The sequence below is a fragment of the Heterodontus francisci genome, chromosome 10, assembly GCF_036365525.1.
Source record: "Heterodontus francisci isolate sHetFra1 chromosome 10, sHetFra1.hap1, whole genome shotgun sequence".
NCBI lineage: Eukaryota > Metazoa > Chordata > Chondrichthyes > Heterodontiformes > Heterodontidae > Heterodontus > Heterodontus francisci.
This window is the reverse complement of record NC_090380.1, coordinates 21,138,706-21,161,764: the sequence shown is the minus strand read 5'-3', so window position 1 is coordinate 21,161,764 and position 23,059 is coordinate 21,138,706. Positions and strand designations below refer to the sequence as shown.

Here is a 23,059-nt window from a genome sequence, read left to right as displayed (position 1 = left end):
TCACCTCTTCTCATCCTTCCTTCCAAAATGACTTGTTTCTGAACTTCCTTTGCTTGCCAGTTAGGAGATACTCTGATCCTAAAGAGGCAACTCCTGCCCACCCTTCACCTTACTGTCGATTTTAAACAGATAATAACTTTGGGGAATGCCGTAGAAACACACTGAGCAATGATCCACTCTATTTCTAATGCCCCATTCTTTCTTTTTGTTCTTGCAACTGAACTGTGTAGAAGACAATGCCCACAGGTCAGTTTGCTATTATTTCTCCGTCTTTTCCTTGAAAAGAATTTTGACAACAATCCATTGCGGATAACTGCAGTGTTAATTAGTTGGCCCCAACATTGGTGATTTACTTAATACTTACTTACCTCAAATGAACATTCTTTACATTTTCTATAAAATATGAATATTAATACAGTTTAAAAGTCTAGAACTGAGAAAAGATGAATTCGTTGGATTACTGATAATCAAAACAATTTTCACATTGATTGTCATATTCTGGTGCTTGGTGCTATATGTTAAACATTGTAATACTGTATTGAAACAACTCATAGAAGATAGTCATCCTAGAATCATTGGAGAAGTTAGGACTGTTTTCCTTGAAGAGAAGGCTGAGAGGTGATTTGATAGGAGTATTTAAAATCATGAGGGGTCTGGACAGAGTAGATAGAGAGAAACTATTCCCACTTGTGAAAGGATTGAGAACAAGAGGGCACAGATTTAAAGTATTCAGTAATAGAAGCAAAAGTGACATGAGGAAAAGCTTTTTCACGCAGCGAGTGGTTAAGGTCTGGAATGCGCTGCCTGAGAACGTGGTGGAGGCAGATTCAATTGAAGCATTCAAAAGGGAATTAGACAGTTATTGAAAAGGAAGAATGTGTAGGGTTATGGGGAGAAAGCAGGGGAATGGAACTGAGGGAGTTGCTCTTTTGGAGAGCCGGTGTGGACACGATGGGTTGAATGGCCTCTTTCTGTACTGTAACAATTCTGTGATTCTGTGAATGTTTGCAGCACAGAAGGAGGTCATTTGGCCATTGAGCCCATGCTAGGTCTCTGTAAGGGCAATTTAGCTAGTCTCACTCCCCTTAGCCCTGCAATTTTTTTCCCTTCAGGTGCTTATTCAAATCCCTTTTGAAAGCCACAATTGAATTTGTCCCCACCACACTCTCGGCAGTGTATTCCAAATCATAACCACTCACTGTGTAAAAAAGCTTTCCTACATGTCGCCATTGCCAATCACCATGTCCACTAGTCCTTGACCCTTCTGCCAATGGGAACAGTTTCTCTTTATCTATTCTGTCCAGGTCCCTTGTGATTTTGAAAACCTGTATCAAATCTCCTCTCAGCCCTCTCTGCTCAGCCCCAGCTTCTCCAATCTATCCACCTAACTGAAGCCTCTCATCCCTGGTACCATTCTCGTACATCCTTTCCGCACCCTATCTAAAGCCTTCACATCCTTCCTAAAGTGCGGTGCCCAGAATTAGATACAATACTCCAGTTGAAGCTGAACCAGTGTTTCATAAAGATTCATCATAACTTCCTGTATTGATGGTGCCTGCAAAAAAGCCCCGAATCTGAGAAAGGAGATTGAGATAAGCAGGCAAAATTTCAGGGCAAAGACCTTTTGCCTCGAGCTACCTTGAACACATCCAAACATGTCTTTTCACATGTCTCATCTAAGAAGTATCTTGAAATATCAGACGGACATGAGAAAACTGGCATGCGACAGAAGGCAGCATCACCAAATTCTGAGGTAAAAGGTTATAATTTAAATTTTCATTAAAATAATTTATTTCTAAATTACACAATAGTCAGATCTTTCCATCTGTGTGCTGCAGCAGATATATAAGATCACGCATGATAGGAGGCGTAGAAGAATCACGATCCTTTGGCTCATTATCAAAGCTGCACTATAAACACATTTCGGCTGAAGCCTGATAATGAGCAGACAGACCTGGGCCATGCCTGGGAAAAATCCGACAATGCTCTGGGTCCCATTTGCCTCTTGAAGTTTAAATCTTTGCACGTTTTGTTGCCAGTGTGCTGTGTGCACTATTGCAGCACTGGCCTTTCAGTGATAGAGGCCCGAGTCCGAATTTTTCATCTGCTTTTTCTCGATCATCGTAATACAACATCTCTCCAGCACAATAATGCTCAAGTATTTCAATTAGTTCATTATTCTTTACGGTGTGCTGACAAGATTTCCAAGTAATGCCTCCACCTTTCCCCTCATTCGAGAGAAGTTGCAGCCATGGTAAGAAGTCAGATAATGAGAGTTTCTTATGAAGAACTGAGTAGATTCATCATATTCTGACACAGGTCAGTAACCAGGGTACAGATAGATTTTCAGTCATCAGAGATACAACAGATGTAGTAATTAGACCTCAAGCTTGGATAGCTTTGCAGCTTTAATCCTCTTCATAATTACCAGATTTCATGCTCACTGATGCATAAACCTGAAATGCATTTGGAAATCTATTTTTCTCTCATGTGAAGCTTCATTTCAGGCTCATTGGCTGACGGCTTTAATTCCTTCGAAACCACAGAACTTCCACCTTTTCTCCAGTGTGGCGCCAACGCCTGTGAACTCCTGTTTAAACATGTGTGGCAGTTGTAACAGCAGCATCTCGATTTCACCTGAAGATATCTGCAAGGGAAAATCCATGTCAGAGGTTGACGTCCAGATCTTCCAGACACTAGCACCAGCAATGAAGTAAATCTTGCACAGAATTCCAGCACCCTCACTCTTATTGTGTCAGCGGCAGCACTTTTAAATGCCAACTCAAATCACACAGCTCCGCATGTGGCGTTGACATTTCTCTCATGCAGCAATGAGAAGAAAAGAGAGACAAATCTCTTCACAAACCACACACTCTGCTACCACACGCTCATTGGAAACAGGTATAGGCTGCTGCATCAGTGGTACACCTTTAACAAAGTGAGTTTGCGCATGAGGCAGGGCTGAATATGCTTAATTGATATCATTGTGTTCCCTATATAGATTAGATTAGATTAGATTAGATTAGAGATACAGCACTGAAACAGGCCCTTCGGCCCACCGAGTCTGTGCCGAACATCAACCACCCATTTATACTAATCCTACACTAATCCCATATTCCTACCAAACATCCCCACCTGTCCCTATATTTCCCTACCACCTACCTATACTAGTGACAATTTATAATGGCCAATTTACCTATCAACCTGCAAGTCTTTTGGCTTGTGGGAGGAAACCGGAGCACCCGGAGAAAACCCACGCAGACACAGGGAGAACTTGCAAACTCCACACAGGCAGTACCCGGAATCGAACCCGGGTCCCTGGAGCTGTGAGGCTGCGGTGCTAACCACTGCGCCACTGTGCCGCCCTATACTGGGCTGAATCTTCTGTGCTCGCCGCTGATGTTAGTGGCAGGTGAAAAAGCGGGCCACATGTTGCAGAACTGCCGCAATCCTCTCTGCAGCGGCTCATGTGACTAGCCAGGGCAGGTCAACCCCACCCCACCCCACCCCACCCCTGATCATGTGGACGGGGCGGGCTGTCTGTCCCCGGCAATGGCGTCAGTTGCCTGTGCGCAGCCGCTGCTGCCATTTTTAAAGGGCCATTCGCCCTACCGGGAGATTTAAATATTTAAAGATAAAGTGAACAATAAAAGAAAATTGATTTATTTTGCCCCTCTCCCCCCCCATAACCATAAAATTAATAATTTGCCCTTTCCCCCCAAAAACACTTCCCTTTACCATCTGATCTTACCCCCCCAAAACTGCACAAACTTTCAACTCCAACCCTTCCAACTATCCCCTACATCCATGACGTCAATTTGACCCCATTCCCCATCTGCACCCCCCGGCACTGAGAAACTTACCACCTCCCCCTCCCCACCAGCGTGGCACCTCGTTTCCCCGAACAGGGGTCCGAAGGCATGGGAGTGCCAGCCACCGTGCTGAAGATCGGAACAGGATCTCAGGCGGTCATGTAAGTATGATTAATTAATTCATTTTTATTTATTTAAATATTCAAATGGGGGTCCCATTGCCGAGCGGCTGGTGGGAGGGGTGCTGCCAGGAGGCCTCGCCGCCCCCAGTAATATCAGGCCGGGCCTCCCGGTGTTGGGGTGCGTGGCGGCCCTTTCCTGGAAGCATCCTCAGGCAACCCACCTGCACACCCCCCACCCCCACCACAGAACCCAACAAAGAACAAAGAACAGTATAGCACAGGAACAGGCCATTTGGCCCTCCAAGCCTGCGCCGATCTTGATGCCTGCCTGAACTAAAACCTTCTGCACTTCCGGGGTCCATATCCCTCTATTCCCATCCTATACATGTATTTGTCAAGATGCCTCTTAAACGTAGCTATCGTACCTACTTCCACCACCTCCCCCGGCAGCAAGTTCCAGGCACTCACCACCCTCTGTGTAAAGAAATTGCCTCGCACATCCCCTCTAAACTTTGCCCCTTGCACCTTAAACCTATGCCCCCTAGTAACTGACTCTTCCACCCTGGGAAAAAGCTTCTGACTACCCACTCTGTCCATGCCGCTCATAACTTTGTAAACCTCTATCATGTCGTTCCTCCACCTACGTCGTTCCAGTGAAAACAATCCGAGTTTATAGGGGAGAACTAAATCCAGCCCATTATATGTAATGGATAGAATGCAATGTTGACTGAGGAGACGTCTGCTTGGATCCTAGTCACACAATCAGTCCATTAGTGCTGGGACTGACAAGCCTTATCTCCGGGCTTGCAACAGGTGACTTTGCTGGATGAAAGTGGGATTTTCAATTTGGGACTAAGCCCCTCAGGAGAGTGGTGAAAGCTATCCTAGATGATTATGAGGAGCACTACCACAGCATTTATGCTTAAATGAACCTCTACAATGTTATTACCTTTTGAATTCAAGTATAAAATTGGTCCTCTTAAGGCAGACCCTACTACCCCCACACCATAGCATACAAGGCTACAGGCCAAGTGCTGGAAAATGGGATTAGAATAGATAAGTAGATGCTTGATGGCCAGCATGGACACAATGGGCCGAACGGCCTGTTTTTGTGCTGTATAACTCTATGACTCTACATCTCTTCAGCAATGTACCTGGCATTGCTTGGTTATTTGGTAGGGTAAAAATTAAACTTGTGGAATAAATAGAATATTTGGTAGGTAAAACCCTGCTCATATGAGGCAATTCATTTCCCTTTTCTGGCCTCATCACTCATGAATTATGTGCTGTTCCTTAATCGTGGGATGCCATTGGAATTTGTCAACTCCTCATGGAGATCCTCTCTCTTCTGCTAACATTACTTTCTTGGTCAGTTAAAATTTAATCAGAGGTACATGAAGTAAAACGATAATTTGTGGGAATATAATTTTTCTTGCTATCACTCTGGTTGTTCACTGAGGTGAAGCTTATTTGTTTAAGGTTTCTAAGCCAGAGGTGAGAACAGAGCTGACCCCGTCTCTGTAGGGCTTGACTTGGTGTGTCCTATGGTTCTGATGGCCGATAAATCCCTGCTACCAGGGCTACTGCATCATATCTCAGCACCTTAGTAACACTGGGATTAGATTCTGCTCAAGGTGCAGAAGGCAATGTTGCCATGGCAACAAATTCTCAGTACTTCTCTTAAAAGGAAGATATCCAATTACAGGACCAAAATAAACTGTAAAACAGGATTACAAAAATTATTCAAAATTGAAACAGCATATCATCTTTCAAAGAAAAGTAAGTATTTTTGTATTTGAATGGAATATTAAAAATGCAATTGAATAATTCTTCAAACAGATATTGAAGCTGGGGATTTCAATCTAATTGCAGCTAACCTCTGTGGAGAGAGAACTAGAGTTAACGTTTCAACACAATGACCTCTCGTCAGAACACAAACATGCCATTTCCTAAAATGTTGGGCCTTATTTTCCTTATGGGATCGGGAAACTGACATCGGGACAGTTTCTGGGTCCCGAACCACGGCGGATGTGGGGAAGTAATCATGGCCCCCGATTTTCATGGAGGTGGGTTGCTAAATGGCTGGAGGGTGAGTTGTGTGGCTAATTAGCGGCTATGGGGGTGGGAATGGAGGCAGACTGAGCAAGTGCAGGCCCCATTTAAACACACCACAACACTCATTACTGTGGTTGCCATTTGACTGAAGGAACGGATGCACCAGTGATGGGAGAAGAAAGGCTGAGGGCTGACACCAGGGGCTGGGCAGCCCCAAGCTTCACTGATGCTGACCTGGAGGTCTACCTTGATGCAGTGAGGGAGAGGAGGGAGGCCCTCTTTCTGGAGGGTGGCAGGAGAAGGCCATGTTGTTGCACTCTTGCGCTCACCCACCTGCCTCAGCATCGCCCACCTCTTCAGGTGGGGCTGCCAGCCAGACATCGCTGTAGGCCCTCTGATTGGGCCTCCTGCTTCTCTTGTTTGCCCACCATCCTTCATTGGATGGGGCTCCTGGAGACAGCTTCTTAATTGGCTGGCACCAGGAAGACCACGATGGAAGTCCCGCCAAGACCACTTCCAGGTTCCCGACCTGGAATTATGGCCGACATCGGGATCGCGACCCAATCGGGAAAATCCACCCCTCTGTTTCCTTCTCCACTGATGCTGCCGGACCTGATGAGCATTTTCAGCATTTTCTGTTCTTATTTCAGATTTCCAGAGATGCAGTATTTTGCTCTTGTATAATCCCAGCTAGGTTCTGCCCTTCAAATAACTTTGACCACCCCATCAGGATTTCAGTCCTGGATGTCTGCTGGCTCACGGGAAATGAAAGGATAATCCTGTGGGGCCCACTGACCTCCACACCCGTCTTTCTGGAACCATGAATTTGTGAAATTTAGTCTTATATTTTACCTTGGCATCTAGTCGCTGCAGGTAAGACCATAGATATTCAATATTGGCTCCGAATGGATGGACATGAAGGAAAGTTGAAATAATACCTGTTTCAGAAAAAAGGTACATTTATTAAGAGCCTTTGCTGACAATTGAACCTCCTTTACAATAAACGTTACCATTTGGAACCAAAGGTAATTAAGAGCCACTCGGCATATAATTACTCAGACTAGCGCCCAGGAGCTGACTGATCTAAGTGGATCTGATGTACAGCACCAACACAGACATTAGAAGTAAGATTTCAGGAATCAAAGTGTTTTCCTCGATTAAGAAAACACTGGAGGCATGGACATCAGGGAAATGTTTGAAGTGATTTATGATCATAAAGAGTGGGAGTGGTCTTAAAGATTTGGAGCTGTGTTCACATAGAATCTTATAGCACAGAAGGAGGCCAATTGGCCCATCGTGCTTGTGCTGGCTCTTTGAAAGAGCTATCCATATAGTCCCACTCCCTTGTCCTTTCCCCACAGCCCTGTAAATCTTTCCTTTTCACACATCTATCTAATTCCCTTTTGAATGTTACTATTGAATCTGCTTCTACCACCTTTTCAGACAGTGCATTCCAGATCATAACAACTCATTGCATTAATACATTTCTCCTCATCTCCACTCTGGTTCCTTTGACAATTACCTTAAATCTGTGTCCTCTGGTTACCCGACCCTCCTGTCACCGGAAACAGTTTCTCCTTATTTGCTCCATCAAAACCTCTCATAATTTTGAGCACCTCTATTAAATCTCCCGTTAACCTTCTCTGTTCTAAGGAGAACAATCCCAGCTTCTGTAGCTCCCCACATAACTGAAGTCCCTCATCCCTGGTGCCACTCTACTAAATCTCCTCTGCACCCTATCCAAGGCCTTGACATCCTCTTTAAAATTGAGATACATTAACAAGTTACATTTTTAAATGAAATGAGTGACGCTCACTCCATATGAATGAGATACAACAAATCAGAAAACAAAACTGCAGTAAACATTCAGAATCACAGAATCAGAATCATTCCTGTTTCATACACACGAACTCATAATTAAACTGTCGGAGGTAGCGTATTTCATATTAAAAGTTAAGCCGATATCCTGTCTGTTCACATGGATGTCAACAATCCCATGGCAATACTTGATGAAGCTACTATGGAGCGATTGGGCTGGCGGTTTTTGATCTCTTTCTGATTATAAACAGTTGTAACACAAAGCAGGATGTCAGACAGCTGAGAAAACAGCCTGATCTTTGCAACAGAAGCTGCAGCAAGTACCACAAAAGACAGGCTGAAAAAGCCGGGACATGGCAGAGTTTAATTGCAGCACAGAAGTGGGGTAGCATAGCCCATTCATCATTTTCATGCAGTTACATGGAAATAAGTTCTATTAGTTGAACTAAGTGGAATTCACTCTACGTGTTCATCTTACTGTGGAATATTAAAGCAACTAATAATTCGTACCAAGCATCCCATCGTCTAGGATCAGAATTCCTGCCCCCCTCCAACTGGACTTTATTTTTTATTTTATTTTCGAGATACAGCACTGAAACCCACCAAGTCTGTGCCAACCATCAACCACCCATTTATACTAATCCTACATTAATCCCATATTCCTATTTCAGTGCTTGTTTCAGTGCTGTATCTCTAAATAAATAAAATAAAAATAAATAAATACTAGGGGCAATTTATAATGGCCAATTTACCCATCAACCTGCAAGTCTTTGGCTGTGGGAGGAAACCGGAGCACCCAGCAGAAACCCACACTGTCACAGGGAGAACTTGCAAACTCCACACAGGCAGTACCCAGCATTGAATCCAGGTCACTGGAGCTGTGAGGCTGCGGTGCTAACCACTGGGCCACCCCTTAAAACTGGACTTTGTGGAGTAGGGGGCAGGGACCCCAACCCCCACTGACTGTGAATGAGAGCCAAACCTCAACACAAAGCACACAGAGGCAGGCTGCATTCCGATGGGTCAATTTCAAACATTCCAATGCCACAACAGAACTGATACTGTTAATGGACTGGAATTTGAGACATTATCATAACAGTGACACAGGATAACTGCCATCATGTTAAGTAATTGGGGATGCCATTGTTACAACTAACTGGCCCCAGATCACAGCATTCACTCCTGTCAAGACAGGAGAGAAACCTTTGTCATGTATATCAGCTCTGGAGCCTGGGCTACCTCACCTTGGTGGAATTCATTGTTCTCAGTCATGGAAATAACATCAGCACTAAATGGATCTGTATGGACCAGGCAGGTAACAGAGGAAAGAGATTAAAAGGTGCTAAGTGCTGACCAGCCAGCAGGATGGCTTCAGGAGATGTGTTCATGATATTTCTATAAAGATCGTCATAAAAGGTCAAGATCGAAGGGTTTGGCGCTGCAATTATGTGAAGAAGGACAGGAACTGGTCATCTCAGGTCCAGGCCTGCAATCAACATTGGTAATGACCAGTCGTGTAGGTGATTGTAAGTTTTTCAGTCAAATCTTGAAGGGGTTTGTACTGTGGGGGCTGCAGTCGGAAGAAGGGTCAAAGTTGGTCACCTTGACTCAGGACCTACAATCAACACTGGGACCGACCGGTCGTGTAGGTGATTGTAAGTGGGTTCAGCCAAATCGTAGTGATCTTGGTCTGAGGGATTGGGACAAAAGCGTAGTGTTTTTGCCCGTATTTGTGGTCAGCCAATTCGTAGTGATCACTGGCCCGAAACGTTAACTCTGCTTCTCTTTCCACAGATGCTGCCAGACCTGCTGAGTGAATCCAGCATTTCTTGTTTTTGTTTCAGATTTCCAGCATCCGCAGTATTTTGCTTTTATATTATCGTAGTGATCTTGGTCTGAGGGTTTTGTGACAAAAGCATAGTGTTTTGCCTGAAATTTGTAAGTTTGAGCCAAGTCATAGTGACTTTGTTTTGGGTAACTGAGAACAATGGTCAAATCTCTGAAGGGTTCAGCTGGGAATTGGAGTGTCAATTTTAAGTTACTGCAGGAGGTTTTTTACTGAGGACAGTTTTGTTTTTATTTCTGCTTCAACTAACCATAGAAGTGTCTGTATTAGGGATATTATTGGATTCAATAAAACAACAACTCATTGTTAAGCCAAACCCTGTGTCATGTGCAATTTTATTCTTGTAATTCCTAAAGTCCAAGAACTGTAGTAAGGGGGTACGGGAACGGAACCTCTTACAAGAGTTACCAGGGTTCGCCTTTGTAGAGATTGAAAAAAAAAAGGTGCAAAAAGGCATAGATATTCCGACTGAGGTGACAGGGGATTTCAACGTTATAACTGCTGGGCTGTGATGTCACACATGTAGATCCAGGACAGTGTGAGTCAACTACCACAAGGGTGAGAGGTTCAGATGAGTTACACTACTCATTGAGCCTGCAAAAGTATCTGCTGAAGACCTGAATTCAGAGCATACCCAATGCGGGTCTGAGCCTCTAATATGTACGAAAGTCTTTTTATTAGCTTTATCCACTGAAATAATGGACAAAGGATGGGACACAGTGTACAGAACAAAAGGCTTCTGAAAGTGTGCTGAAGTAGAAGCTGTGAGGCTCCAGTAATTTATTAACTGAATTGGAACGCTTGATGACATTGCAGCTCTCGAGCTGTGTCATGTATCATTTTGTCAGAACTGATAACATTGCTCCTGTTTCTCACTGGAGTAAATGGTGACCGGCCTGTGTTTTGCATCCCTTTTGTGTGGAATCTGCTCTTGACATGGGATAGGAATTTTAATTGTGATGTAGGTACAACATGTCCTGTAAAGAGACTGTAAAAATGCTCTAAATGGGCAGTAGGCTGATTGAGTCGGAGATATATGACTGTAGTTTTACCAAAACAGACTCACAATCAGATATCTAGCAACCAGGCTCCTGCAGTTTTGGAGGCTGAGGATTACTTTTGGGAGTGTTTAAAGGGCCATCAGTATCGGTCATGTTCCAGACAGAGCATTTTCGAGCCATACACCTGAGGCATTAACTAGTGTGAAAACACAAAGATGGTTAAAGCATGAAAGCTTCAACATCACTGCGAAAGATTGTCAAAGGACATTAGAATATATTCTCTTTCTTTCTTTATAGGCTGCCTGGCTGCAGAATTTGCAAGTCATTTTCAATAATTTCTCTCTTAAAGTATGGGCGGGAGGGAGAGCTTTCCTCTGCCTGCTATTTACAGTGAAACCATAAATGTGTTTATAAAGTACATGCATAGAGAGAGTAAATCTTTCCTCTAATGTATGAGATATGAAAGTGTTTCATTCCCCAACATGAAATCACTCACCATCTCTTATCAAAATGCATTGGCTCTGGTTTTGCAGGAGTGATGGGGCTCTGTTAGTTAGATTTAAGTTTATATTTTTAAATTTTTTTCCCACAAAATAGCTGGAAGTGCGAGCTGATAACGGTGCAGCAAGGGTAAGGGCAACAGGGTATCTGGGACCTTAGTGAACGTCGGGCCCAACAGTCTATCTCCTTAACCAATAAGATTTAAGGATTGAGAAAGAAACAGAGGAAGGGCTGAGAAGGAAGGCGAATTAGAGTCAAATCAGGAAAAGAAAGAGAAATAAAGAGAGGGAAAGAAAGATTGAATTAAGAGAGAGAGAAAGAGACTGAAAAGAAAAGCAAGAAAAAAATTAAAATTTGACATTTATAACATCTCCTAAGAATATTCACAACCTGAAAGAATGAGATTCCACACTTATAGTTGTTCACTTATTGGGCAAGAGAGGTTGACTGGCAGTTATTAATAATTTCATGTCACTGGAAGGGTACTTACACTAGTAATTACTAGACTTAACTTTCTGCAGTGAATTTAATCAACAATTAACATGCAAATACAGAAACTTCATGTAACTCAGAGGGAGGTTGAGGGTGAGTTGCTGGCAGCGGAGTCTAACAGTGGAGCAGTGCAAATCATCTAGCAACTTGTGGTGATTTGCAATTCACAGGCTATGTCTTCTTTGGCACAGGTTGTTGGTTGATTTGCACATTAATATCAGAGTGAGTCACTCAGATGCTGTTTTTTTACAGCAAAATCTGGCCCATTAGCTTTACAAGATAAAATTGCTGAATTTACTCAGAAACCAGGAGCCCTCAAATTTAATCCCACTCCCTCTCTCTTTCTGAAAAGATTGGAATATAACCATAAAACATCAAGCAATAATTTAGACAAAAATACAATAATTTACATAATGGTCAGCATCTGCAAACTAGCGTCATTTATATAGCTTTGGTTTTATTGACAAGTTATATGATTCTGTGGGCATTTCTACAAGCTGTTTTGATATAATTATCTACCGGTAAAACAAGGTACTGGATTCTCTATTTTTTTAAAAGGGATGTCCATGTAGAATGCACATTCATGGAACAAAATCTGTGATTAGGATGTGCTGCTAGATGCCCCGTGTGACGTTGCATTTATATTGCACATCCATGCTTTCCCATTGCCAATGACGTGTATAAGGTGTGACAGAAAGCCATTCGCCCCATCCAGTTTGGACAATCGCTTGGGCTCACGCAGAACTTTTTCATTCCTTGACACTAACACTGTACCACCATTTTCTCTCAGAGTACTTCAACCAAATCTGTCTTCTCTGTGTGGCCAACAATTAGTTTTACAATTATCAATTGCAGCTTTTTAGCCTTCTCTTTTTTTTTTCTTCGTTGACCTCCTTGTCTCGAGAGACAATGGGTAAGCGCCTGGAGGTGGTCAGTAGTTTGTGAAGCAGCGCCTGGAGTGGCTATAAAGGCCAATTCTAGAGTGACAGACTCTTCCACAGGCGCTGCAGATAAAATTGGCTGCCAGGGTTGTTACACAGTTGGCTCTCCCCTTGCGCTTCTGTCCTTTTTCCTGCCAACTGCTAAGTCTCTTCGACTTGCCACTGTTTAGCCCCACCTTTATGGCTGTCTGCCAGCTCTGGCGATCGCTGGCAACTGACTCCTACGACTTGTGGTCAATGTCACAGGACTTCATGTCGTGTTTGCAGATGTCTTTAAAGCGGAGACATGGACGGCCAGTGGGTCTGATACCAGTGACAAGCTCGCTGTACAATGTGTCCTTGGGGATCCTGCCATCTTCCATGCGGCTCACATGGCCAAGCCATCTCAAGCGCCGCTGGCTCAGTAGGGTGTATATGTTGGGGATATTGGCCACCTTGAGGACTTCTGTGTTGGAGATACGGTCCTGCCACCTGATGCCAAAGATTCTCTGGAGGCAGCCAGGATGGAATGAGTTGAGACGTCGCTCTTGGCTGACATACGTTGTCCAGGCCTCGCTGCCGTAGAGCAAGGTACTGAGGACACAGGCTTGATACACTCGGACTTTTGTGTTCCGTGGCAGTGATTTGACTTGCAATTATTATCCATTTACACTTGTCTGGTTCCACATTAAAAGGTTTCGATAGCCTCCCTATTAACACCCTTCCTGAACGTTTGTGAAGAGTTCTTCATATGTTATGTTAACTCTTCTAGAACGATGTCAGGTGTCTTCTTTAATGGAGCGGAGCCAGCAGGAGCTACCATGTGTATGTTATATGTGGTGAACTGTAAGCATGACTGGGGTCTGCTGCTGTTGTCTTTAGCTCTGTGGTCACTATACACATGGTACATTTGCTGTACACTGCACGGGCAGCATTATTATTGGGGATGGTAGTGTAGTAACTGGACTAGTAATCCAGAGGCTTGAATTAGTAGACTTGGCATGAGTTCAAATCCCACCATGGCAGTTTGAGTAGTTGAATTCAATTTTTAAAAAATCTGATCAAGTTTCAGTAAAAATAACCATGAAGCTGTTAGATTGTTGTAATAATTGGTTAATTAATGTCCTATAGGGAAGGACGTTCTTAACTGGTCTGGCCTGTATGTGACTCCAGTCCCACACAAAGGGCTGGATTTTACGCCAGGCAAACGGGAGCTGGCCACCGACATAAAGGTTGGTGGCGAACCCACTTTCGCCCGGCCCAGGGATCCAACCCGCGTTTTACAGGTGCCCGGGCTTTAATTGTTCCGAGGCGGGACCTCCACCTGCTTGAGGGAGGAAGTCCCGCCTCATTGAGCTGCCAGCCAACCATTGGTGGTTGATGATTGGGGGTGGTTGGGGAAGGTTTGGGCGGCCCTCAATTGGGCACCCTGTGCCCATTTGTCCGCCCCTCCCCCCCACCCAGTGCACTGAGAGGCCGCCAGATTTCACTGGGTGGCCTTTCACGACTCCCGGACGCCGGCTTGCCATGGGTAAAATTCTCGTGGAGGCGGGTGAAGGCCCTTAAGTGGCCTTTAAGTGGCCACTTAAGGGCCTTGATTGGCCTGGGGTGGGTGGGCCGTTTCTCGCCCCTGTCCCCGGCCCACGGAAGGCGGGAGGGGGTCGGGTAGGCCTTCCAGAGCCTCCATCTCAATTTTACGCCAGCCCCCTGCCCCCCGCCATCATCTGGCTCGGTGGGGTGGCGTAAAATTCCGGCCAATGTGAGTGACTCTTAATTACCCTCTGAAGTGGCCCAACAAACTGCTCAGTTGCGACATCTAGAGGTGGGCAATAAATGGCAACCACACCAGTGATGCCCAAATCCCAAGAATTAATAAAATAACATGTTGAGCTGAACTTGTGTGAATTGAAAGTGAGCTGAACTCTGAAGTGAGGTGGAATGAGAAACCTTCCTTCGGGGTCTCTTACTTCTCTTTGTTCTGTGTCAGGCCAGGCTCTAACTCCAGACTTAGACAGCATTAATGTAGGGTCGGTGTGATGCAAAACCACTTGTCACTGATGCTACAGTTGTGGTGTGGATGCTTCCATCACCGGGCTGGATCATTAGGTAACCCCTACTCACCTACTTTTCTGTAATTACTAAGTTTGTAACATGTCAGTCGAGATTTCAATTTGATAAAAGTTGATCCATTACGGACTGAAATTACAGCTCTGAAAACACACCGAAAAATGTACAGCTGCTTACATTTCAGATCTGTAACATTGCCAACATAGAAAGATAGAGATGCAACAGGCCACTGAACAACATCTGATTCAAGAAAGAAAGAATTGCATTTAGATCGTGCTTTACATAACTTCAGGATGTCCCAAAGTGCTATCCAGGCAATTGGGTACTTTTTGAAGCATTGTCATTATTGTAATGTTAGGAAATGTGCCAGCCAATGTGAAAATGACCAGATATTCTGTTTTGGTGATGGTGGATTTGGGATGAATATTGGTCACGGCATCTGGTAAAACTACCCTGCTCTTCTCTGAAATAGACTCTTGGGATCTTTTGCAGGAGGTGGCAAAAGGCACTATATAAATGCAAGTCCTTTCCTTTCCTTTCCTTGTTACTGTAAGAGAGTAAGAGGCTGAGCACTGAATATGGTTGCTCAGCTCACTAAGCTCTTTCCACTCACTGCATTGCTGCTCACTTTCAGAGTGTGTCCTTTTGTCCTTACGGTAAATAACTGAGCAATTCTGACTGGATTTGATCCCTCGTTATTTTAAAAGTCCAAATCACATCTCTCACTTGTCATTTTACTGGTTTATCCTCACAACAGTGATCTAATTATCTCTGCTGCTTTCCCCTGAATCCTTTCTAATGAATCAATAGCTATTTGGACCAAGATTGAATGCAATATTCTAAATGTCTTCCTACCGATATATTTATACAGTTAATACCAGAGAGCTTCAGTGCTTCTGGCAATGTCCTTAACCTTCAGAGTGTTGTGTTTATCACTCCCCTGACACTGCACAGACGTTATCAATGACCAGTCTTCAGCCAGGTCAAAAAACCTCCTCCAACCTATGTCCCTCTGCCTGAAAATTGACATTAGTATCAATCACTCTGGATCCAGCTCTGCATTGATAACATTGAACAATATTTCCCAGTAATTATTCCATGTGCGGAACTCTCTGTTGGTTTCAATAAGTTGTGCCTGCAGGACACGTTTTAATGTTGTAGGCAAATTTAGAAATCACGGGGTGGCTGTAGACTGTGAGTAACAGAAGTGTTAAGAGCTAAACCCTGGGCAACTGCATTTGTCCCTTCTCCCTGGTAGAGTTGTCAACTCTCCAGATTGTCACAGGAATTAATGATTAATCTTCTGGAAATGGCTGCGAGCAACCGGGGAGAAAAAAAATTGGAGCATTTAAAAATAATTGCATTTTTTTTTCATTTCCTTTGAACACTTTTGTTTATTAGTTATAAAAATATTGGTGATTGCAGGAAGAAATGCTATTTGACCGACAGCCAGGAATTGTTCAATTAGGGAATGGAGAGCGTGTGTTCTAGTGTCCAATTGCTGCAGGAAGGTGGGGCACTTCAAGGATGTACATGTCAAGTGATCAGTGACGGGAGCTCCTGGAACACATCCTACCAGAGATGAAAACCTGACCTCAGCATAATTTAAGAGGTTGTGCTGTCTGCTGTATTGCTATCATTACTTTGACGGTTTGCCAGCAACAAAGAGGCGACATAATTCAGCTTTCAAGGGTGTCATTGAGACTGAAGTAATTAGTTTGCAAACTTGAAAAAAAAAAGGTCACTTCAACAGTGACACTTACTTGTTCCTCGGCTGTACTGGAGCTGGTAGTGCAACACCATCCGAGGCGCAATAGTGAGAGGCTTGAATCATTGTCATTAGCAAGTCTCATTTGAACGTGACCAGTACACAACAAGTGATGATAGGCAGCTTGCCGATTAGAGGAAGCAGTGGGCTGAGTGGAGGGAGGGGGAGGCAATCTTGAGGCGAGCCATTCAGCGGTTGACATTGGTGGACTGATTTTTGTGGAGCCAGGAGGATGTTTGGGAGTAGCCTCTATTAGGGATTGCTGGGTAGGCCACTGTAGGCCCAGTACCAATGGGCAAAGCATGCATAGCACACACTCCACAATTGCGTCCAAATCTTACAAAAGTGTAGCACCTCAATTTAAATATTTTAATAAAGCTGCTGCATGCTTTGGGTGGGACTGCTGGCCAGCTGAAAATGAAGTTGTTTGCTGGTCTCTGAGGAAATGTGAGGCTCACTTTTGCACACTTATCTTCATAAAGACATAGTACAAAGCTACCCTCTGCAATCCTCCAGGAGGTACCAACTCAAGCATTCTGCGTAACTGTCGACCTTTTGAACATGGGTAAAGTAAGTTGGGAAATTAGGTTAAAAGGTATGATGGTTGAAACACAATGGCAAACATTTAAAGAGATATTTCCTAATTCTCAATGAATCTACAATCCATTGAGAAATAAAAACTCCATGGGCAAAAGTGATCGATTATGGCTAATCGAAGAGATTAAGGATAGTATTAGGTTAAAAGAAGAGGCTTATAATATGGCAAGAAGAGTAGCAAACCTGAAAATTGGGAGAGTTTTAGAAACCAGCAAAGGATGACCAAAAATGATAAAAAGGGAAAAAATAGAATGAGAGTAAACTAGCAAGAAATATAAAAGCAGATTGTAAGAGTTACTACCAGTATATAAAAAGGAAGTGATTCGCAAAAGTAAATGTGGGTCCCTTAGAGGCAGAGATGGGAGAAATTATAATAGAGAATAAAGAAATGGCAGCAATATTAAACAAATATTTTGTATCTGTCCACACAATAGAAGACACAGAAAACATACCAGAAATAGTGGGGAACCAAGGGTCCAGTGGGGGGGAGGAACTTAAAGTAATTAATAATGGCAAACAAAAAGTACTGGAGAAATTAATGGGACTAAGAGCCAACAAATCCCCCGGAACTGATGGCCTATATCCTCAGGGTTTGAAAGATGTGGCTGCAGAGATAGTGGATGCATTGGTTTTGATCTTCCGGAATTCCCTAGATTCTAGAAGGTTCCCCTTGGATTAGAAGGTAGCAAACATAAACTGGCTGTTCAAGAAAGGAGGGAGAGAAAACATAGGGAATTCTAGGCCAGTCAGCCTGATATCAGTCGTCAGGAAACTGCTAGAATCTATTACTAAGGATGTGGTAACAAGGCACGTGGAAAATCATAACATGATTTGGCAGAATCAACATGGTTTTAGGAAAGGGAAATAGTGTTTGACAAATCTGTTAGAGTTTTTTTGAAGATATAACTAGCAGGGTAGATAAAGGAACCAGTGGATGTAGTATATTTGGATCTTCTAAAGATATTCAACGAGGTGTCACAGGAAAGGTTATTACACAAGATAAGGGCTCATGGGAATGCGGGTAATATGTTGGCACGGCTTGAGGATTGGTTAAAGGATAGAAAAACAGAGAATAGAAATAAATGGGTCATTTTCAGATTGGCTGGCTGTAATTAGTGGGGTGCCTGAAAGATCAGTCCTGAGGCTTCAACTATTTACAATCTATGTTAATAACTTAGATGAAGTAACTGTGTGTAATATATCCAAGTTTGTTGATGATACAAAGCTAGGTGGGAGTGTAAACTGTGAGGAGGACACAAAAGAGTCTGCAAAAGGATATAGATAGGTTAAGTGAATGGTCAAGAATGTGGCAGATGGAATTTGACCTGGGGAAATGTGAGACTATTAACTTTGGTAGGAAGAATAGAAAAACAGAATTTTTTGTAATGGTGAGAAAATTATTAAATGTTGGTTTTCAGAGGGATTGGGATACCCTTGTACATGAAACACAGAAAGACTTGGCCTTTATTGTAAGGGTGTTGAAGTACAAGAGTAAGGAAGTCCTGCAGTAATTGTACAGGGTTTTGGTGAGACCACACCTAAAGTACTGTGTGCAGCTTTAGTTTCCGAACCTCAGGAAGGATATATCTGCCTTAGATGCAGTGTGACAAAAGTTCAGTAGATTGATTCCTGGTATGAGAGGGTTGTCCTGTGACAGGGGGGACATTGAGTAGAATGGGCCTATACTCTCTGGAATTTAGAAGAATGAGAAGTGATCTCACTGAAACATATAAGATTCTGAGAGGGCTTGACAGGTTAGATGCAGAGAGGCTGTTTTCCCGAGCTGGGGAATCTAGAACTAGGGGGCATGGTCTCAGGATAAAGGGATCAGCCATTTAGCACTGAAATGAGGAGAAACTTCTTTACTCAGAGGGTTGTGAATTTTTGGAATTTTTTACCCCAGAGAGCTGTGGAAGCTCAGAAATGATCTTATTAAATGGCAGAGCAAGTTCAAGGGGCTGTATGGCCTACTCCTGCCTCTATTTCTTATGCTCTTATAAAATCCCCTTGGCTGCTTGTGTGGCTTTGTGGAATCATAAATTGGCTATACTGAGGAGGGTGGGGGAGGGGAGCAGTGTGGTTATATCTTAGGGCCTTTCAAGTATCAATGGGCTTACAATGCCTTTACACGTGAAGCATGGAGGAAACTTACCCCCTCAATATCTCACACAATCTATTTATGTGATCTCTTATGGCTAGAATGCCATTTTTGACTGCCCTGGGACTATTTCTTTTCTTTTTTGAATGTAAAATGGCAATATTTGGAGGGCAAATTGTGCTATGTGCGAGTAGGATAGTAATTCAGGCCATTTGTTTGGGCCATGGCACCATGCCAAATAACATACCCCACTGTTGTACCCAGCAGGCATCAGCACACATATTACCACATTATATGGAGTGTCCACTGCAGTTCCCAGACAGTCACACGTACATAGGAACAAGAGTAGGCCATTCAGCACCTCGAGCCTGCACCACCATTCAATCAGACCGTGAGTTCGTGGCTGATCTGTACATCAACCCCATTTACCCAGAGCAATCAACCAATCTATCTTGTAAGCTCCAATTCACCGAGTATCCACAGCCTTCAGGTTGAGAAGATAATCTGGCAGCACGATAAACACAAACACTATGCTGCGAGCTAATTGCTGCACTGAATAAATGAGCGGCCGTGCAATGGTTCATGAAGTCAATGATTATTTAATAAATCAGCCTATTAGTAAATTAGTGTTTATTTTAGTGCTTCTGAGCACTTATAACGATTTATCTCAAGGACATAGTTGGAGCAGTAGAGAGATACACCCTTGCTAATGCCAATTGTTGGAATTCAGATATTATTTAGTGTTTGGGATAACAACCTAATTGTACCACCTGTGTACAGAAATCAAACTCTGCCCTTAATCTCAATACCAGTGACCACGAGCGGGGTAACCATGGAAACTCCCTTACCCTGATTGTTCTTCAGCAATCAATTTACAACTGACGTCAAACCTCTGCATCCTAAAATACATTTACACAAAACTTAATAACCATGTGTCAAAAATCCACTGGTGCGATCACAGACACTTCAATGGCAATTCAGAGCGACACTCCAGTGTAGTACTGAGGGAGTGCTGCATTGTCAGAGGTGCCGTCTTTCAGATGAGACATTAAACTGAGGCCCCATCTGCCCCCTCAGGTGAATGTAAAAAAAATCCCACACACTTTTTGAAGAAGCATAGAGGAGTTCTCCCTGGTGTGCTGTCTAATATTTATGCCTTAACCAGGATCACTTAAAACAGATGTTTTGGTCATTTATCTCATGGCTGTCTGGGAGTTTGCTGTGTGTAAATTGGCTGCTGCATTTCCTACATTACAAGAATGACCACACTGCAAAAAAGTATTTCATTGGCTGTAAAGTGTTTAAAAACTCAAAGAAGAGTGCTACCACGAAGTCAAAGTGGACATGACAAGAATACTGCTGAAATAAAATGGATCTAAAGTATTTCATTTTTTGAGCTCAGCTGTTCCTTACCTCCTGCCAAATTTGTTAAACCAGCTGTAATGTATTTCATGAATCGAACCATGAATGTTAAGTGAAAAACAAGCATTTTTTGGAAGGTGCTGTGCCTCATTTCTTTCTAATTACCCCCTGAATGTCATTGATTCTTTAAAGGAGGATATAGCCAATGTTGTAATAGATAATTTTAATCAAAATTTCTTAAACAATCATTTTAACTGAGCACACCAACTCCATTTCACACCCAATGCGATATGTTATATTTAGCTAAACCTTCTCAATAATTATCTGTGTATGGTTCATAATACAAATACGCAAAAAGAAAGTGAGGAAACATCACATTTTCTTGCAAGCTATTGTGTAACCAAAGACTTTGCAGATCAGGTGTTACTGGTTCAGGACTGACCATTTTGCACCAAATGTTTCAATTGTCACTGGATGATTACCTGTGCCATTGCTCATGGTGAATCAGAGAAGACAGGGAATTGTGGCCTCAGAATTGTGACACCCGAAAAGTGACAACTGACAGGTGACCGTGATGCTTACAAGAAGCGTCTGCACAAATGCAAGACTTTTAGGTGGTATTTTCAAGTATCAGCCAAAACAAGGGATGAAGAAGGCTGAACAGCTGCTGTGCCCTCCTGCTGGTGGCAATGTGAGACAAGAACCTTTTTGAGGTTCTGGGCTCATGAACAAGCTGCAGCTCCTGCAGCTCGCCAGTTCTGGAAGAGTAGGAAATCTGCCCATCCCCATGCTGAGCTGGCTGGCAGGTCAGATCTGAGGGGTAGGCATTCTTTGGGGAGGCTCAGACAGGCCAGCAGGGGGCCAGAGTCTTTCTGGGGGCTGAGGAGGACACTTGGCCAGAGAACAAATTTGGTGCAGTAATGGGGGTGGGGGAGACACTGGGCCAGCCAGATGCTGGGAGTATGTGTCAGGGAACTATGAATTCCCATGTCATCATTTTTCATTGATTAAAATTAATGTATGAGAATTCTCAACATGGAAGTGCACAGGTCCCTCATCTGTAGTCCCACAAGGGCACGAGACAGTGTGCCTTGCTTTTTCCATTCCTTGCGACTGGTGTGGGCTTGGATAATTTACCTTATAATGTTGAGCCAATCGGAGAAGCACTTGTAAAGGCAACAATATATTTAGGAGAGGTAAGCAGAAGAGTGAAGTGCAAGTTGTCAGATGTTATGCTGAGTTTCTATAAGCATTAACAGACCACACTTGGAGTATTTTATGCAAATATGATTGGCACACTGCAGCATGGACAAGGTTAGACCGCCGACCAGCCATTTCTCATCCTTGATTTTTTCTTATATTTACTTTGGAGGAATGAATGACCAAGGAAATAATTTATAAGTGCACTGGAGGCTGGGGGATGGAGAGTCTGAGACAGGATGGCGGACTGGGGGATTGGAGAGTCTGAGACAGGAGGGTGGACTGGGGGATTGAGAGTCTGAGACAGGAGGGTGGACTGGGGGATTGGAGAGTCTGAGACAGGAGGGTGGACTGGGGGATTGGAGAGTCTGAGACAGGAGGGTGGACTGGGGGATTGGAGAGTCTGAGACAGGAGGGTGGACTGGGGGATTGAGAGTCTGAGACAGGAGGGTGGACTGGGGGATTGGAGAGTCTGAGACAGGAGGGTGGACTGTGGGATTGGAGAGTCTGAGATAGGAGGGTGGACTGGGGGATTGAGAGTCTGAGACAGGAAGGCGGACTGGGGGATTGAGAGTCTGAGACAGGAAGGTGGACTGGGGGATTGAGAGTCTGAGACAGGAGGGTGGACTGGGGGATTGGAGAGTCTGAGACAGGAGGGTGGACTGGGGGATTGGATAGTCTGAGATAGGAGGGTGGACTGGGGGATTGAGAGTCTGAGACAGGAAGGCGGACTGGGGGATTGAGAGTCTGAGAGAGGAGGGTGGACTGGGGGATTGAGAGTCTGAGACAGGAGGGTGGACTGGGGGATTGAGAGTCTGAGACAGGAAGGCGGACTGGGGGATTGAGAGTCTGAGAGAGGAGGGTGGACTGGGGGATTGAGAGTCTGAGACAGGAGGGTGGACTGGGGGATTGAGAGTCTGAGACAGGAGGGTGGACTGGGGGATTGGAGAGTCTGAGACAGGAAGGCGGACTGGGGGATTGAGAGTCTGAGACAGGAGGGTGGACTGGGGGATTGAGAGTCTGATACAGGAGGGTGGACTGGGGGATTGGAGAATATGATAGGAAGGTGGACTGGGGGATTGGAGAGTCTGAGATAGAAGGTGGACCGGGGGATTGAGAGTCTGAGACAGGAGGGCGGACTGGGGGATTGGAGAGTCTGAGACAGGAGGGTGGACTGGGGGATTGAGAGTCTGAGACAGGAGGGTGGACTGGGGGAATTGAGAGTCTGAGACAGGAGGGTGGACTGGGGGATTGGAGAGTCTGAGACAGGATGGCGGACTGGGGGATTGGAGAATCTGAGATAGGAAGGTGGACTGGGGGATTGGAGAGTCTGAGATAGAAGGTGGACTGGGGGATTGAGAGTCTGAGACAGGAGGGCGGACTGGGGGATTGGAGAGTCT

The 23,059-nt window shown here is 44.1% G+C and overlaps 1 protein-coding gene across 3 annotated transcripts in view; it reads right to left on the bottom strand.

Annotated features, from left to right (window-relative positions):
* Positions 1-1,375: 1,375 nt before the first annotated feature.
* Positions 1,376-23,059, bottom strand: part of enox1 (ecto-NOX disulfide-thiol exchanger 1) — a 377,950-nt gene continuing 356,266 nt past the window's right edge. For 2 of the 3 annotated variants that reach the window (XM_068040197.1, XM_068040198.1), the window contains 2 exons: positions 6,842-6,927; positions 1,376-2,647 (listed from right to left, as the gene is read on the bottom strand). In XM_068040197.1, the coding sequence (XP_067896298.1) occupies positions 2,510-2,647; positions 6,842-6,927 (224 nt within the window). In that variant the 3' untranslated portion in view covers positions 1,376-2,509. The remainder of the gene's footprint in view (positions 2,648-6,841; positions 6,928-23,059) is intronic. The other variant, XM_068040199.1, reaches the window with a different exon arrangement.